Genomic DNA, 20,390 nt, shown 5'->3' on the forward strand with positions numbered 1-20,390 from the left:
TTATAAACACTTAAAGAGCAATTATATAGTTTATTTAAAAGAACTCTATATATACATATTACAGTAAGGATACATATCTATTTCAAAAAATGTTTGTTAATTATACATGGCTACCTATAAATTTATACATGTTGTTTTGAATTGTTTCATTTTTCTACATCTTGATTAAGTTGAATCAATTAAAACTACATCCTAGATCTAGTTTGAGCTACTCCAATAATTTAGTCGTGTGATGAGTAAGTCAGTACATAATTACTCCACCCCACTACAACCATCTAAAATTTTGTTATTTGCACTTATATCGCTGCTAAATTGCTCACCACTTGACTTAATTTCTAAAGTAGTCTGAACTAGGATTTCTTATCCTAGTATAAGTAGACTAATTATTCGATATATGCACCTCAATTCTAAAATACTGTTTCAAGTAGAAAAAAAAAAATAAAGAAATGCCCATAATCTATTAGAATGACGAAAAATACAAATTTCACGAATTAAAAAAAAAATATTTAACACAGTATTGTGATGTAAGTTTCTTATTTAATTAATGTCATTTCATTATGTCTTAAAAATTGCCATAATACCTATTAGTAATTATTATAAATAACTTATTTAATGGACGGAATACCTGAAGGCTTTAATATGTACATGTATACTAATATCTAAGTTATTACCTAATTGTTAATTACCTAAAAACTTGGTTTCACACCCTCTACATAAAATAACAGATACGAAATCTTCTTCGAAGGTACATACCTAATTACTTACAAAGATATGAATGTTTTTGTCTAATTTCAAAGCTTAGTTTAAAGTTAGTATTAAATTTACTTCAAATTACCTCAATTATCACAACGATAATACCATTCATAAGACGAGAAAATTATTAAGAAATTATACCACTCTGCCATACTCATAGTACAAGTTCATCAAGTTTTTATAAAATGCCGACTTGAAATGTTGATGATGAGATTTTTTGTTTTTCTTTTTTTTTTTAATCCCTCATAACTCTTGTAATTTACATTGTGATATGAGGGGCTAAAATTCCTCTATACACGAATCGTAATAGGATCTACTTTTTACAATCCGCCAATGTATATGTATTAGTCGATTAATATTATACCCTCAAGGTATATGGTCTATTGAATTCCGCGGGTTATGCTAAATATATCCTATTATGATTCATGTAAGGTGAACTTCTTAAATCTCTAAGTGATACAGCTGTCTCGCGTCCAAGAAAAAGTTTAAGTTTGGGTGAATTAATGAATATCCTAAACAAAATTTAGTACAGTACCTAAGAAGATATACCTACCTATCGTCACAATTTATTAATGTATAACTAAAATTATATTAGACATTTTTACATACATATAGCTGTTTGTTGTTGTGTATGTAACTACTTAGTAGGATACTTAACTATCAATCTCCGACTATCATCCCGGCCACGCGCATTTTGCGACATGTTTCGCCTCTAAACGAGGCATCTTCAGGCAAATTAATAAATCGCTGCTTGAAGCCTAATATTAGCCGTTGGCTCCCAAACTGCTAAATAGCAACGACTGCGAACTACATGCATGGACAAAATAGTGATCGGAGATGGATAGCTAATATAGAAGTAGTCATCCTTCGAGTGTTGACAGTCGCATACACACTAATTGTAGCGAAACAGAACAAAATAATTCTAACCAAATGACCAGTAAAATGGACTTCCGCAAAATAACACGCAGTTCAGTAAAATATTTAGCTCTACAATTATAACAAAATTAATACTGAATCAGTGCTGGAGAAATTGTTATAAGAATGACAAAAATAATAAAAGATATCGCATAGAATGCATCGAAATGGATTCGCATTTCAATGATATACATTAATTTACGGTGTTATGAAACTAAACTAACTCATTTTTTAGGTAACTTAACAATAATATTACGATATACTTTAAAAAAGTTAGTTTTGTTTTCATTATAAGTTGAAACGATAGCACTGTCTTTTTAATACTATTTAAGTAACTAAACAGTTAGTTACTGTAATTATTGTATTAACATGCAGCAATATAACCTATATTGTTGTATATTAATACAGTTGGTGACATTTCAAATGCTGCCCATTGTTTACACTCTAGCACTGCAGTTCCTTTAGGTAAACTACCTGCACACAAATTCAATGGAGGTAAACGGTAGACAGGAACTAAATATGTGGTTACAGGTAGGTATATGTTGTTATGTTCGTACTGAATAAGACTAAGTTTGAATATAACAAATCTACTTACTTGAACGTATATGAAATATGCTAGTACGATGGAAAGTATGTCGCAGACACGATAAACAATTATCGAGATATATATGTAATTACAAACATAAAAAATAGAATTCTAGTTTGAAAATAGAATGTAAATAATATATAAAATTAAAAATTATTAAAATTCAGATCAATTTAAATATAATACTTATTCAAACTTACTAACTAGGATATATATTAATTACAAAATTACAATTACTTATATGTACTTATTTAAATTATTTTAATACCTAATTATTCACACTAAATCTACTGGAATGTTCTGTATGGACGGTTGTGTAGTATAACCTTAATTTAATAATTAACATTAATACTTACCTTTACAAGCAGCTACTTATATAACATAGTTTATTATGAATTTATAAAAGTTTAATAATTACAGAATTTCAATTCGATTCAAACAATTTAACACCACAATTTATTGCACTAAGTATGAGATTTATTTTGATTATTATTGACTGCGATTAAATTTTTGTATAAAATATTATGTAAACTAAATCAATAATCTGTACAAACAAAAATATCTGTCGTATTTTCAAATCTCCACTTCTTCTGAAATTTACCATTGAAATATCAGATAATGTCACAGTCTTAGATTATATAGATAGAGTGTCTCCATAAAAATGCTTCGAAAAAACGGGTCAACTTTTTCATAAAATTATGCGTGATAAATAGTTATGAGTGTTTCGTTTATAACTTCTATATTTATTTTGTTTTATAAATTCTGCGTCTTTTTAGTGCATGAATACTTATTTTGTTTATTAAATAACACGTCAAAATACATTTAATGCGTAAGTATATGGAATACTGATAAAAATTTTAAAATTAGCTGACGAAAGTTAACCAGTTTTTGAAGCTACTCTATCTATATAATCTAAGGTCACAGTATGTGTATATGCCGTATAATGATGCATCTTCTAAAATCATCTATCTACCGATGCAGCAAGATGCAAGGAAGACAAACGACGAACAAATCCAGAGGGAGATTGTATAAAAATCATCTGTATGAGACCTCTTTCCCACTCATAATTATAGGGAAAAACAGCTTTACTTATATGGCGATGTTTCGGTTTAAAGGATAAAATAGGGCAGTTAAATTACAGGACCTAAAGACATAATACTTTTGTCCCCAAGAATAGCTACGTTTGGAAGGTCTCATGAGTATCATAGTATATTAAGTGATACGACTATTATTACATTTCATAAAGTGGGCAGTCAACTTGCTTGCTGAATTTAAAATCTTTAAATGAAGAACTTAAGATGTCATTGACTTGTTTTATCCAATGCATGCAATAGCGATAACGATAATAGTCAATATATTATTCACCAACATAGTATGAGTACGCTTCTAAAATGATATCTTGCTTTTTATAGCGTCATGCAACCTCGGTGTTCAACCGGAAAATTATTGATTTAGTACATTTTCAATACATTTCTGATAGTACACATATTATTAATATTGGTCTTATAATAATCAACAATCAAGTGACTCAAACATGATTATCGTTATATATTTTTTTAATAGAAGCAAAATCCTGACCGCCCACCTGACGGAAAGTTGAGCCATTCTCGGGTATTAACGTTATGTCTCGTATATCAGAGATGTACTGACTCTTAACAAAATAAAACTCAACTACGACCGAAATACTACTCTATGACAGAGATTTCCTAATATTTTACATACCGTGTTAGATAATAACGAAAAAATATACAATGTTGTAAGTTTTATCATGAAAAAGTATATAATAAATCTATATTAAATCATTTAGTAGATTAATATTATAAGAGTTGTAATTGTGGTTTAAAAGAAACTAGTGACAACAACAAAAGAAGGTTACAAACATGAATGCAGGTAATTTCAGGAGAATTTAGCGTAGAAAATTATATATAAATATTTTGGTACGAATGCTGGAATACATATATTTAAATTGTTTGACACAAAATCGCTATTTCATACTCATTAAAAATTCTTTTATTTTATTTAATGCAATCCAATTATAATTAATTGTAAACTTATCTCGTTAAACTTGTCTTGTCATCGGATTTATTTATATTACCTGTTTATATTTTAAATATCTATCTATATTTTAAAGAATATATTTATTTTTTTGTATTTCAGTTATCAATGTAACAACATTTAAATTTAATTGATTTAAAATTAGATTATAATTTCAATTAAATATAAAAAAGGTTAGTGCAACATGATGCTAAATTATAGAAATATGTACGATTGACTATAATAACAGTCTGCATGGGCACTGCCTTATTTAAATGTGTATTTAACACAAATATATACATAGGTAAAGTAATTTATTTCCTTGTAACTCTCACTTTCTTTGAGTCTAGAAAATATAAATATTTGTATATAAATAGGCAGATTAATCACAAGTAACCTCAAATATACTCCAGATATTGTCGCGAGAATGGTTATGGCCAAACAAGTCTAGAATATAACTTATCAACAGCTATATATGGACTATAGCTTTGTATGGACGTGGACATTAACACAGAAAGAAACAGATAAATTTAAAACCCCTAAAATATGGTGCTGAAGAAGGATGGAGAAAATTGACTGGACAGATCGAATAAGTGACGAGGAAGTCCTACTTTCAAGGATTACCTAAGTTGAAGAAAAGAGACAAATTATAAAAACTATCAAGGTCAGAATTTTGAAATGAATTTTAGACACTTGATACGACACGACGAACTTATGAACATTATAACAAAAGGTAAGATAGAGGGCAAGAGGGAAAGGGGGAGACCAATACTTAGTTATGTTCATCAGGCAAATCAAGAAAAAAGTTGGTGTCCTGTCGTATCAAGAAAGGAAGAGACTGGCTATAAATCGTGGTGAATAGCAAGAGCTTCACTGACAAGAGCGCAGCTCTTAAATAGGAATAAATATAAGAGGGTCATAAAAATATTGTAAGTTGGTTCGCAATTCTATATCTCTACAGCAGATTGTTTTAAGAGTTGCATATTTTGTTATAAGTAATTTCTCTTAATATTCATTCACTCAAAATTGGCATTATATTTGTTGTAATGTATTATTAATATATAAAAATTTCCTACATATATTAACTTTTAGATTTCAGCGCTACATGTTTTATAGTTTATGAAAAACAGGAATTAACGCGACCATTTAGGTAAACTAATATATTATAATAATTTGATATGACTATTTTTAATGATTTCTACATATAGTCACGTAGCAACTAAATACATAATATATATACTAAGTTTAACTGTTATTACAGTTTAAAAAAATATAGTAGCGATTAATCCATAATTTTATTTTATAACCCCTAAATCTGGAATCTCAAGCCGGTACTTGCGCATAAGTTCTTACTTACCTTAAATAGGTAAGTACCTATATTTACTTACCATAATTAGGATATCTAATGTTTAATAAACGATATTATAAACTTAATTTACCTGCGATTACTATTATAATAGGATGATGATGATGATGATAAGCAAGACATATAATTTTCTTGTTATATCTAATAATAACTTTTTGAAAGTATAAAATTGCAAGTCTGTTAAGTACAAATCTAATATTACTTATTATTAAGTAAGAAATTACTTATTTTATAAAAGTAATAATTAGTAATTAGAATTATAACTGACATAGATTCACAATATTAATACGATCAACTTAAACACAAAAACACGAGGATTTTTTTTCTAACGTTACTATTAGAAAATCCAAATGATAGGTTAGTCATATAAATGTTATATTATTTTTATTAATCATTATTATTGTAATATATAATTTGTGATTAATAAACACGATCATTTCTCAAAGTGCGATTGATGGGAAAACATTGAAAAAATCGATATTCACACAAATATGACAAACCAAGCCTTCCTGTGTTAAAATTCTATTGGACAAATGAAAATAACTTAAACAGTAGCATATTATGACAATATTACAGCGAAAAATAAATGACAATTAAACATTCACATGTCACAACACAACACTTGAAATAAAAATACTACCTCAGCCATGCTGACGAATTTATTTGAACTTGAGTCGAACTCAGTAATATCTAATATAAATAAAACTAAAAATTTACATTTACATCTCATTATTGTAAATTTAATAAAATTCTATACATCATTTCATTTTTGTCAATTAAAATAATAATAGTTTCACAAGTTTAGTTATTTCAATCTAAATATATGTATATATTTTTTCCAAAATAATGGTTTTATAATAAAAAATATTTTCAAATAAAAATAAACTATAAAAAATATTTTATCTAATTGCGGTGTCCCTAGATTAGTGTTACATTGATTGACAGGTTATTGAAGTATTAAACTGACTCTTCAAACTTCAAAACATTAACAAATTTTAACCTATAATATTACAGCAAACTGCATGTGATGTATATCGTTTAGTCATAAAATAACTTCTTATCTAAGTTTTTAGGTATAGTTAAATTTAAATACCTACTTACGTTTTTAAATCCCATATTAGAATATATAATAAGTGCATTACCATTATATAACATTGCAAAAACACTTTTATGCTTTGACTACTGAATAAGTACCTACTCCTGGAGATGATACTTTCCCTTTCTGAGGAAAAAACCTATTATTATCACGCTGGCCCGACGGATTTGTACAGGATTTTAATTTGAGATTTCTTTCTCATGTACTGATGTATTGTGATTTGTTCCCATAGTCACCTCTTACGACATTTTAGGGCTGAAAAGAAGTGAGGGCACATTGTGTCGTTACTCCGACTTTACGCAAATAAAAATACTTTGAATGAAATATTTTTAGGTGAGCCTTTATTCACCAATGGAATCATAGTTAATCTGCGTATTTCAAAAGGAGAATTTATACCTATAAAGTCGTCATGGGTATCTATGATTCGTTCATGTTTCTCTCCACAAACAGCCCTTGTATGACTGTTTTACAATTATATAACTTCTGATTCCTCAGAAAAGGTAATGCATGAGATAGTACCATAACCAGCACAATGTATGCTGTGATATTCATGGTACTGTGATAACGGCACTGTTTATGATTATAACTGTAAAGATAATTAACATATTTATGATGACAGTGAGTTTTTCCACTTAAAGGGATTTAAAAATCATAATGAACAATTTTTTATGCAACATAGAATGGCAAACACGGTGACGGCCCACCAATTGTAATTCTCAAACCTATATCGCTACCACTAGTTTTACTTTATAGTTTAAAAAAAGCAAATTATATAGTAATAATCAATATTTATGTATAATAATGATATGTAAACGGAACGAACCCTTACGAATGCTTCATACTACGGATAGTACATATTTCATTAAAATCGTAATTATTTATAATAAATAATTTTAACTATAATCTCTTTTTGTTATTTTAATTTCCAATTTTGCAAATATAAACTTGTAGAATCTTTATAATAATATATTAAGTACTAAAATTATCACTATGTAAATATTTACTGTACCTAATAACAAAGTCTTATATTTATTAGATAGTAGTAATTATTTAAATTGATTTAAACAATTTTACTCTCTAAACTGAATTTAAGTAGCAATTGCCGCAATGCATTATTTACAATATTTTTATAAATTATACCGTACTTTGTTTTTTTTTATTTATATAATAAGTACTTAATACGAGGTTTGTCCGGAAAGTACGTATAAAAGTTTTTTAAAAATTTTATTTTACAATTATTCAGGTAAATCAATTTTATCCCCTTCAAAGTACTCCCCCTGTGACATAATGCACTTGTGCCAACGCCGTTTCCACTGTGAGAAGGCTCCTTGAAAGTCCTCTGGTTGTAGGTTTCTCAGCTGCCCCGTCGTAGCTTTTTTTATCTCATTTATGTCCCCCAAATGCCGCCCCCGAAGTACCAATTTGGTTTTTGGGAACAAGAAGAAGTCACACGGGGCCAAATCCGGCGAATAGGGGGGGTGTTCGGTCACCGTAATGGAATTTTTACTCAAAAACTCACGGACAACAAGAGAGGTGTGGGCAGGGGCATTGTCGTGGTGAAGAATCCAACGCCCCTCTCGCGCCAATTCTGGACGAACTCGTGCCACACGAGCTTTGAGGCGTCTGAGCACATCGACGTAGAATTTTCCATCAACTGTCTGGCCTGGAGGGACGAATTCGTCGGAATGTGAAGTGGAAGGACGTCCTGAACGTGGGTCATCTTGAACGCTTTCTCGGCCCTCTCTGAATCTTTTTAGCCACTTGTGGACGGTTGGTTCCTTCACAGCATCATCCCCATAAACTGTTCTGAGATCGGCAAAAATTTCACGGCCATTCTTGCCGAGTTTCGAGAGAAACTTGATTACGACGCGCTGCTCTTCAACGGAAGCGGGCTCCATGCCGACGGGGTTTCGTTAAGAGGTAACTTCACAGATGGCGTGACAAGCCAGTTCGCACCGCACGGCGGTCAGACCAGAACTGAAGCATTGTTAGGGACATAAGGAAGGGGTCCTGCGCTTACCTGGCCTCCCCACTCCTCTTTCTCGCATTCCAGAACACTTTTATACGAACTTTCCGGACAGACCTCGTACAAAGTTTACAATAATAATATCCCAAAAATAATGAATTCGCAAATCGTTATGATAATAAAAAGTACTTATTAAATTGTATTAGTACCCTAAACATGGAGTAATACTATATTGACCACAATTATTATTTGTGATTTTATAATACCCGTAGGTATCTAAACAACTAGATCCGTTATAAAAAGCTATAAATTACTCAAAACGCAAGTTTTCTTGAATTTTGGCCAAATCACAAAGTATAATTCTCTCTCTCTGCCCTATACAGCAATATCTTTACTGAAATTCCAGAATAATTATAGTATTGTAAACTCTATGGTAGGCTTGTCATTATCCACATATAAATATATTTTTTATTAAGTTTTATTGACTATATATGTAAAGAATTTATTCTCAATACAAGACTTTGAAATTTAATTGTAGCAGATTTATATAACTATAGTTCCTTTACAATGATAAGAATTTGTATATATCCTATACTACTCATCACACGTACCTAGATACTAATCGATAATATTTCTTCGAGTTCGATATATTTAGAACCTGTTCCCTCCAGTTTCTTCGGAAGGCAAAACGTTCAGTGCTCGATTGTCGTAAGAGAAATCTAATGTAGTATCTTCAGCTGGGTGTCGGTTGTTTAAAGATGTACTAACTGTTTTTGGAGTCGTTGCACCCTGACTCTTCTCTGTTTGTGTCCTGGTATCAAGATCTCTCGCATTCAGGGGCTGGGCTCGAGGGTTAGGGTTTCGCATTTCCAGCTTTAAATCCGGTTTCGGTCTCGCCATTTCAGCATGAGGGTTGCAATGCGTGATACCGGCATTCGAATGGATATTTACACGATTCTGAAAATATTACAAGGCAAGAATTAATAGGCTGTACATTAGATCTCATCAACACTTTCCATAAAGCAAGATCAAAGTTAATCTCGGAAGAAGAATCAGAAGATAGAATAATAGTATAAACAATTTACAAATATAAGTAGTTAATATTTGATTGATTATGTTACTTTATTCTATTAAAATATATTAAATAATATAATAATTATTATCGTAATTATATTACCCACATAAATGTTACATTTTCAATCGAAAGAAGAGGTTCTAAATTCAACTTTTTAGAATTTTACACGACGCCATATATTCATGATAGTTTTTGCAATAATTGAAGTTCATTCCCATGTGGATTCCTATTATAACTCTATTCGATCGTGGCAGTATAAGTTATTGACGATTGAAGCCAATTTTTTTGTAAAACTAAATCTTTTAACCTTGTTATCACTGGCTAGTTATTTAGTTTTTTTTTTTATACAACTTAGAATGGCAAACTAGCTGACGGCCCACCTGATGGAAAGTGGTAACCGTCGCCTATAGACATGAGCAGTACCATGGACATAACAGAGTATACTGTTTTGCCTATGATACCCCCCATGCGTTGCCATTCCTGAGAACTCAGGTGTTATTCCTCTGTACCCAGTAAATTCACGCCATATCCCACCCTTCAAACCGAAACACAGCCATGCAAACACAACTGCTTCACGGTTGAAACCTAAACAGTACTGCGACATGTATATTTAAACTCCAAGTCCAAGTGTCTTAACAAAAATATTCGTTAAACTTAAACATCAGTCTCTACACATCTATAAAACCTTCCTTAAAGTTACAGTGGGCTTTAAACGCCACGCGTGTCTATTATTGAGTGAAACTTCTCAGACCAGCTGTCAAGGTTAACGTGTAGCAATGAAGAGATTTTATTCCCTCTAAGCTTGAGTTGAGCAGAGGTAAATGAAACAGTATCATAAAACTTTATACAATGACATGAATATGCTCTCCCTTACACAAAATATAGTAATTATGAATAGAAGACAGCTTGTTTAAAATAAATATTAAATACATTTTTTTTTAGTACGTGTATGTTTCTGCAGCTATATGTGCATAACTGTATTTCAATTCGAAGATGATATGATAGTGAAATTACAGGATGTACAGACATGGACATTCTCCTATGGATATTACAGTGTATTCTATAATATCCATGGTGTATTACATGTCTGTCCGTAAGTGATGTTCGTCATTTTCCATCAGGTGTGCCGTCAGCTAGTTTGCTATTCTAAGTAATATAAGAAATTGCATCTTACTTTCGCTGGTTGAAACTTCTTCTTTATGTAACTCCACGTAAACCTCCCCCGACAAACGATGATGAGGATCAGCACCAGTACAGCCAATGACACCACGCTGATGATCAACGCCGCTTGCGCCTGATGTCTTACACCTTTTATCGGAACAAAATTATTTAAACATTTTTAGATTATTCTTAATAAAGAATTGTCCCCACACACCGGAATTTCCTTAATCCCTAAATGGACAATATAAATGATATAAAAGATACTTTTTAACTACGGACATATACCTCATTATAAATTTACAAACACAAAAAAGTAAGCACATTTCTTTTCGCAAACAGAATAATAATTTTAAAAGCACTTTAATCTTAGAATAGGTAGGTATTCTGTTACAGCTGTAAATGAAAGGATCAAAAAGAGTTTAAATCATTTCTTTTTTTTTTTTTTGGATAAAATACATTCAATTCACTTGGCAAAGCAAAAACGCGTTTTACGGAAAGCAAAAGCGTTTTAACGAATTACAATTTAATTAATTTCGCCCTGGGTTATTTCAGAATATTTTACAATGCCCTTTGCGCAAAAACTTACGTACACTCGCGGTTTATACCTACCCTATAATTTCATAGAACGAGGCCCGAAATGAACAAAATATTGTCAACTCGTTAAATATTTAGTCTGGAAAGCACAATTTGACAGAAAAAGGACGTTTTCATTTATAAAACTAGAAACCAATTTTAGTTGATGTTGTTTGGAGGTAAACTCCGGTTGGCTTTTAAGTCATCATATTTAGTTTCTCTGTGGCGGTTAAAAAAAGACTTGTGGCCAGATATTAATAGATGGTTATAATAGTTGTTCAACACCTTGATCATGACAAATTAATTCGACTTATATTATAATATGAAAACAAAATTATTACTCAAACACGCTATAATAACTGGACAAATTTCAATGAAGTTTAGTACATTTACCGCAAAGCAGCTCAATACATCATATCACGATCGTTTCAGCCGTTAACTGTCCACTGCTGAACAAAGGCCTTTCCCATAAAGGGAAGTTTTGCCTGTAGTTGCCACACTTGGCAAGCGAGTTGATTACCACAGTTAGACTTTGGTAATGTTTTAAGAGGGACGCAGCTGGTTGAGAGGTGACCTCGACCATTAAGTTTCCTTGGTCGCCTCTTACGACAACCACGAGAAAAGAAAAGGCGCAGTAATACGTCAAATTAGCCTAACCCATTTCTTAAAATTAGTTTTAGTATTCATTCATTCGACCTGTTTAGTCTTGAAATTATTTTTCGGTGGGAAAAAAATTATATTACCAAAAACTAAAAAAATGTATTAAAATTCTCGAAAAAAAGAATAATCTGCACACGCGGCATTTCATAACGATAGGTTTACTCGTATACCTTGCATTGCGTAGTACTGCTATGGCAAATAGTTTTTCTTTTTTTCAGGAATTTTAATTTATTTCTTTAGTTTTTGATATACAACAATTTTTTCGAGAAAAAAATTTTTGAGACCCTATTATGAACTAATGAATCCTAACACTACTTTCTAAAAATGAGTTACTTTAATTAAAATACTATATACGTGAATATATATTATATTATAGAAATTATAAAAATTATATTATAAAAAGCTACATCATGCACATAATAACAACGAAAACCCTCTTCAAGTGACTTCTCAATTCGATTGAATTTTTTGATGTTTGTTACTTCATACCTCCGTCAGTTATGGACCGATTTGGAAAATTCTTTCTTTACTTGAAAAGATATACTTATAGATCGATTTCGTAGAAATTTTATTAAAATCTGTTCAGTAGTTTATTTTTTAAATCAAAATAACTGGTTTGGTCAAAATTGACATAAATTTTTCTATGAAACACAATCTTAAATATATGATCTTACATATCTTAGATCCATATGTTCAGGTACAAATGTTACAAATATAACTAGGTACATAATTTATAAGTTTCTAATATAAACAAATAAGATAGAATACAATCACGATAAGAAACTTGGTGAGGGTATCGTTGTTAAAACAATTTTGCATCAGATAACAACAATAGCGATGAACAATAAAGAAAAACAATAGCATTAGCGTCATAATTATTTAGTATTCGCTTTGCTTATAAAACCATGTTTTTTCTATGATAAAAATTTTACTTCACTTATGTAACTACTTATAAACGGTCTTGTACTTATAAACTATTTATAACGGTTTAATGTACTGCTTTCTTATAGTCACAGGTTCAATCTCCGCAAATACAAATATTTTATTTATGAATATGTCTATTTTTATTGGTTCAGTCGTTTTTTTTTTCTATTATATTTATTTATAAGATATTTAAATATTCATAGTATTTCAATTGTTCCCTTTTAATAACCATAGAATATGCTCTTTATTATATTTAATGCAATTATAAATTATTACATATAATATATAAAATATAGGTGCAATATTAACAGTTACTTAATCAAAACAAAATTTTAATAAAATCGCTACGCAGTTTAGCATAATTTCGCAAAAATGCAAGCAAACAATTATTATAGTGATAACAAAATAAAAAATTAATAATTCTTACTTTGATGTTGCATTCATTAAAGATATTATATTAATTAATTTAAATTTGTCGTTGACTCTTAAATTTAATAAATCTATATTTCAAAGTAGTCAAATATTTATACAATGAAGATTCGCTTATGCATTAAGTTCTTATAAATTTATTTATACAATATAAGGGCCAATAAAATAACAATAATTAATTATCTATATATATATATATATATATATATATATATATATATATATATATATATATATATATATATATATATATATATATATATATAGGAGTTCGTTTTTCGACTTTTAATTAAAATTAAAAGGTTTTTCAGTAATTTTTAAAAAATCTGCTCCTAAGAAAGTGAGACAGGGGATAATTCGATTTAAAAGAAAATAATCACCTAATAAGTTAAAGAGAGTGTGTATTATAACAAATGTTAAAGTTTATTTTACACATCTGTTACTGAATATTATTTTGATTTGAGGAAAATAAATTCTGGCTTTATGCATCCAGTAGATTCGCTATGTATCTATAGGTCTGGACGAGGTATGGCATATACAACCAAGAGAAACTAGGTATTGGAGATGGTGAACCGAGCACAGGCAAATGCGTGAGGGCATATAAAACGGGGATATGCATGCGAATACATCTATACAGACGAATTGACGGGTAGTAGCCATAATTTGTAAGACTGCAACGGAAGAGAGATTTCCGCAAGAAATCGAATGTTATACGCGAGCGAAGCCGTAGGCAAAAACTAGTTAATAAAACCTATTAAATACAGAGTATATCCCCAAGATATAGATCCAACTTAGTTTGTGGATTGATTGTAATGCAGACTCTTTATTATAATGTAACTCGGTATAAGCTGTGATATAAATAATACTCTTGTTCTAAGATACTGTTACTTCTTTTTTGTAATAAACGGATTTTTATTAAAAAAATAAATAATAAGATATAGAAAACCAAAACGATACTTACTACTATAATCACCGGTCGCTGGTGGAGTAATATCTCTACCTTGGTGTAGATATCTCAAATCTAGAAGGTATCCTGAAAAAGAAAACATTTACAATTATAAAAAAAAAAATTACAACTTAAAAAGATCCTCCCGGATAACTGAGAAATGCGGTAGTATGCGGCTGATACAAAATAAAATAATAAATTAAAAAGTAAGCTAAAGTATAGAACTTACTTTGTTCTAAAGAAACTGACTTATTACTGTAACAATATTCTTTGTTCTCTTTAAAGCAACTCTCACAGTTTTTGTTTTTTACTTTGGCTATAGAAAAATGCTAAAAAGTGAATATTGTACTTAGTTGAAGTGCCCTATGTAAACAACAGTGCGGCCAGTAGTTATATTAACAGGTTTAATGTCATTTCCCTTCTGTTAGAGAATAAAACTATATTATTATTTAATCTTATTACAATAATTTAAATGCGCAAGTTTGTAACGATGGATGGTCGGATGATGGATATTTGTTAGTTTCTTACACAAAAACTACTGAATGGATTTGAATAAAATTTGGTACATAAGTAGGTTTTATCCTTAGCAGATACTTTATGTAAAAATAGTATTATATAAATACCAAGTTAATTCAACTAAGAAATCTTATAAGATTTTTTGAAAAAATTGCTCATAAATCTTTGTCGAATTTTACGAGTAGTTACAAACTAAAATCGTATCATTTTGAAATTAGAATATATTACCGAAATATTACCATAAGATAAAAGATTAGGCTATTATATTAACCCTTAAAACTGTGGTTCTTTATATATCTAAAACTAGTATCTGACAAAGAGTTGTAGTAAATTTATTTTATTAAAGCTCATCAATTTCAAACATATTAAGGAGAGTAAGCTAATTATCGTATTTTGAATTCAATACAAATAATGAGTATGATTATAAAACGTTACCATATTTGAGTATTATGGTATTATAACATGTGTTAATAATCACGTTATAATACAACCAACGCACGTTACAGAATTTAGTGTAGATACAGTATATATCTAAAATTATAAAATTTGTTCCTAATTTAAAGCCTAAAGAGAATTCCTTTTTTAGAATTTTTATTCTATTCTATTTTTATACAATAAGTAAAAGGGCACCCATTAATTACCTGAAAGGTGTTCTTTTAAAAATTTGTACCCTCCTCCCTCTTAGTGGGATGGTAGGAATCACCCTCCCTAACGTGACATTTTAAATAATAATGTACATATTTCTCTTTGTTATTCACTTCAACTTAATACCTTTAATTTGTGGGTAACTAGTTTAAATTCCATGACTTCGTCCACCTTAGGGGAATATAATGATTGACCAGGATAAAAAGTAAGCCTATTATGCTGTTTTTCATCCCAAATATTACTTGTATACAAAATTTCATGACAATTGCCTGAGCCCTTAAGGTCCCATGAGATAATAAATAACCCAAGAAACCAAACAAAATCCTAAAGATTGACTGCTAGAGAATGCTTATAGGATTAAGGCCGCCTTTTAAACCACATTTTATTAATTAATAAAGATTAAATAAATAACACTTTTACATTTATGATATTAGTAGAAATATACTTATAACTTATAGCTTTTACCTACGTACTACATTTTTCTATGAAATATTTAATAGGATAGTAAAAACTTATCGTATTTTTTATTAACTCGTTAAATAATATGTTACTGAGTCTATAGCTCACATTATTAACACATATGCCCTGAAAGCCCTGGACATCAAAAGTGCAAATATTACAAATCTGAAGAAAAAAGAAAACGGAGAACTCTCGTTTATTTTTGTGCAGAACAAGCAATACTTTATTCAGCGGCACGTACTCACCGCACAAAGTTGAAGTACAAAACAGAAACATACTTTAATTGCATCGCGACATATGGTAGAGAGAGTTTACAGCTGCACAATTCATAAACAAGGAACCACCTGGATTCACACAACGGCAATTTAAACACAAACTTTATACACTGTGATACAGTAGTTTAGATTACACGGACATAAACACAAGACGCTTGTGTGCACAAGCTGCGTGTGTGTGTCGTCTGCCTACCTGTTAGAGTCAACAGACCATATCGTTTATGGGTATTGTTACACCCCATACCAATGATCCTTGAAGTCTATTTGAAAACGCCGCTGTACCGAATCGAAACAAGTGCTACTGTGATATTGAATTGAAATACTTTCTCATGCTACAGGTGACACGATTTTAAAGTTAAACAATAAACATAATAGTCCGCATATTATTAATTCATTAACATTTGCTTCATAATTAAGTAATTATATAATAGTTCCAAATGTAATGTATGAAAACCCGTTATAGATTTTATAATTTATGTGCTGACTTAGAATTTTGTTATTATGCAAATATTGAATTAAATTCATTCATAATCTTGCACTAATATTATTTTTTATCCAAATACTATTGAAACTTCTTTGTAATCATTATGTAAATTTAAGTGTGGCCACATTTATATGTTGATATTATTTTTTATATTATTTTTTGTTTTATATACATTTCACTATGAACCTCTACAAATATTCCTATATACAATATATACATATATACTATCAAGGACTACAAAAAGAATTATTAATTAAAATTAATTAAATAATTTGAGAATGTTCTCTAATTTTCATTATTGTCTAAAAACTACAATTATAAATATTTTAATATAAAATTACAGGCCTAATTTTACACAATACCAATTTTTCATTTTGCTAAAATGTATCTGCTGATTAATCGTATTAAATTTGCATATCAAGCAAAATGTTACAAATATTTAGCTGCCTGCTGTCTATTCGATGTTGATATTTGAATTTAAACCGACATCTAGCCGTACCTATTTTGCAACAATGCACAGGTGCGTTTGACATCACATTACGTATATGCATATCCCGTGATGGTCTGCTATTGACCCCTTTGGAGGGCATATTCCTGCATATGCACGGATACATAATGCACTTTGATAACCTGTTTACCAGCTTTCATTTCTATTATACTATTACTGAATACATATTTGCTTTATACTTCAACAACATAGTAGAATATATTAATAACAAATAAGTACTAAATAATGTAGACAATTTGAAAACCTGAGTTTGTTACTAACCATTGCAATTTTGTAATTTAGCAACCCGTCCCTGAATCGCACGCTTGATAATTGTACAATAAAAATTGTTCATAAATAAGTGAAACTTATATCAAAATCCGTTGCAAGGTTTAAACAGATTAACAGGCATAGCCTGCAACTTTATTTTATACTGTTTGAAGACACTAACTGTAACCTGCACCATCGGATGCGTGAACGAAAGATAACATGATATTCATATATGTACATATATGTACAAATTAAATAGAGTTAAGAATAGCATACGATTATAACAATCTCTATTGCAAGCGGGTTATTTACAAGAATAATGTGATTAACAATCTTAGTAATAATTTCAGGTTAATTATGTACAAACTTAAGTTTGTCTAATTCGTCTTGTTTGAAAATTTGTCATAATATTGTACACCGCTCTACCCGCTGACATTGATGTTCCTTTCCACTATATGTTTGCTGGAAGAGAACTCTTTTAGAGTTAAGCTTGTTTTGGTACATTTTACTTTTGTTATATTTTTTTATATATTATTAGTGTGTACAATAAATTATAAAATAAATTAATTAAGAAAAAAAAAATTTCCCACCTCAATGATATCATGTAAATAAATAAACAATATTAAGCAACTGTCGTTAACCAAATCCATCAAAATCAAACTACCATAACAATAAGATTGTTTTACTATATAAATATAATTAAATATCATTACATTTGTTAATTGTCTTACTTATTCCCATTATTGTATAAGGTAAATAAAGTATAGTCATTAATTCATTTAATAATTATGAAAAATATGACCTAGTACTAAAATAAAATGGGATTAAATAAATTATTGCATCTACATCTAAGTTTGCCATTTTAATTAAGATTTTACACACTTAATCGGTACTATTTAGTTAACAATGTATTATAGCGACATGTTCAATTTAAAAAATAAGGTCAAACTAATAAAGAAGTAGATAATAATGTAACAATATTTATTCCATGCATGACGTGAATTCATAACGACTGACCTCCCACTACTGGAACCGGATCTCTAGTGACTTGATGTAAATTTAACAATTTAATTCGATCAGCAAATAAAACATAAAATCTATATTTATAGTAGACATTGTTATCTTTTATAAAATAAACATTGCAAATTATTTAAGCATTAAAATAATAAATATTGCTCTTTTTTCTCCAACGTTTGTCGTTCAACATGACTAACAAGTAAACATACAAAGTCACAAAAAAACCCGAGCGTAAAATATATTTTTGACAGATTACCTATAGCCACACGCCATATTTATTTTACTTTCATTTGTTATATTTTGTAGTTTGAATAATAAATTATCGAAATATTATGTTTATTTACATATGTACATACATTAGGCAATTTTGTAACAAAATATATTTATTACCTAACTATCAACTTCAAATTTATAGATATTAGGCACGACTTATATTGTATTTTTATATTCCGGTAGCATCACGTGAAACGACTCTTGTCAGAGATTTTTGACCTGAAACCTACCATTCTTTACACAAGAGTAAGCGAAACAGATATAATTGGAAGAGCATAGAAATACTAGTGGGCGGTTTGCGGTCACGAAACTGGTTGCACAGGTTGTTAGTGAATAAACATAAGCGACTTTACTACTAAAGTAATTGAGTCAACACTCGTGTGTTCGCAGCGGGTGAAGACTATAATATGTAAATATATATCTGTGAGTCATCATCCGAATCCAAGGATTTCCATCAGATGGAAACTCATGGCTTTCTTAGAATTTATATTGTGATGATTGTGAACAATTTACTACTTCTTACTATCTAGTTGATGTATCATGTGTATGTAGGAAACGAGTAGGTACTGCGACTAATTATCTTTTTGACGATAACTGCGTAAATAAATGCTTTGATTCTTAGTCAATTAATTTACGAAGCGTAAGAAACGACGTAATTTATGAAAAAAGTAGTATCGATCAATTAATAAGCTGCATTTATTAATGAATTTTTTTACTCGAGCGTAAGAGTATTATGAATGTTTACCTCGTGTTTTAGTCATTTTTCTTTCGCGAATATCCACATTTTTTAAACGTTTTAAAATAGCAAACAAGCTGCCAGTCCACCTAACGAAAAGGGTTAACCGTCGTCTGTTAGCATGAACAGTACTATGGACATCACAAAATACACTGCGGATACTCAAAATAAGGAAGGTTTTTAGTGAAGATAACTAAGACGTTTTAACCTATAATTAGAGTTAGGGTAGTTATTAGTTAAAGCATAGTAACATCTATATGTTATAGTTACAATATGTACATACTGGTCTAATAAACAGATATATGAAATATCGATTATTCAATATATAATATTTAAATATAGCTCCTCATGCAAATTAATATGAATATCTGACCAGTATAGGCGATATCAAAGCAGGTGACAACCTTTTTCTCCCTATGATTGTCCAGAGGAACCCAATATATAGATATCGAAGCAGTGCCGATATTACCCATACCTATCTGTAACTGTCATATCCCATCTTTCAAATCGAATAAAATTTATTAATTAGCATAGTTGCTTGGTGGCAGAAATACAACAATACTCCTAGACAAGTGATAAGTTAACTTATCAATAGAATTGTTTCGGTAAGCGCTCGCAATGAGAAAGAACAAGATACCGGGCGATATCATCTAGCTCATGAGACTCGTTAACGGTAGCGATTCTATCGATAGATTCGTTTACCACTAAGAAAATGAAGATAGTTACTTAGCGGCAGAAATACAC

At 29.9% G+C, this 20,390-nt stretch overlaps 1 protein-coding gene across 3 annotated transcripts in view; it reads right to left on the reverse strand.

Annotated features, from left to right (window-relative positions):
- Positions 1 to 15: 15 nt before the first annotated feature.
- LOC113516650 (protein grindelwald) overlaps positions 16 to 20,390 on the reverse strand; it is a 40,792-nt gene continuing 20,417 nt past the window's right edge. For all 3 annotated transcript variants that reach the window (XM_026901113.3, XM_026901105.3, XM_031911639.2), the window contains exons 3-5: positions 14,500 to 14,571; positions 10,966 to 11,099; positions 16 to 9,673 (exon numbers count right to left, since the gene is read on the reverse strand). In XM_026901113.3, the coding sequence (XP_026756914.1) occupies positions 9,368 to 9,673; positions 10,966 to 11,099; positions 14,500 to 14,571 (512 nt within the window). In that variant the 3' untranslated portion in view covers positions 16 to 9,367. The remainder of the gene's footprint in view (positions 9,674 to 10,965; positions 11,100 to 14,499; positions 14,572 to 20,390) is intronic.

Source organism: Galleria mellonella, unplaced genomic scaffold, assembly GCF_026898425.1.
Source record: "Galleria mellonella isolate WM207_F2 unplaced genomic scaffold, CSIRO_AGI_GalMel_v1 utg33, whole genome shotgun sequence".
Lineage (NCBI taxonomy): Eukaryota > Metazoa > Arthropoda > Insecta > Lepidoptera > Pyralidae > Galleria > Galleria mellonella.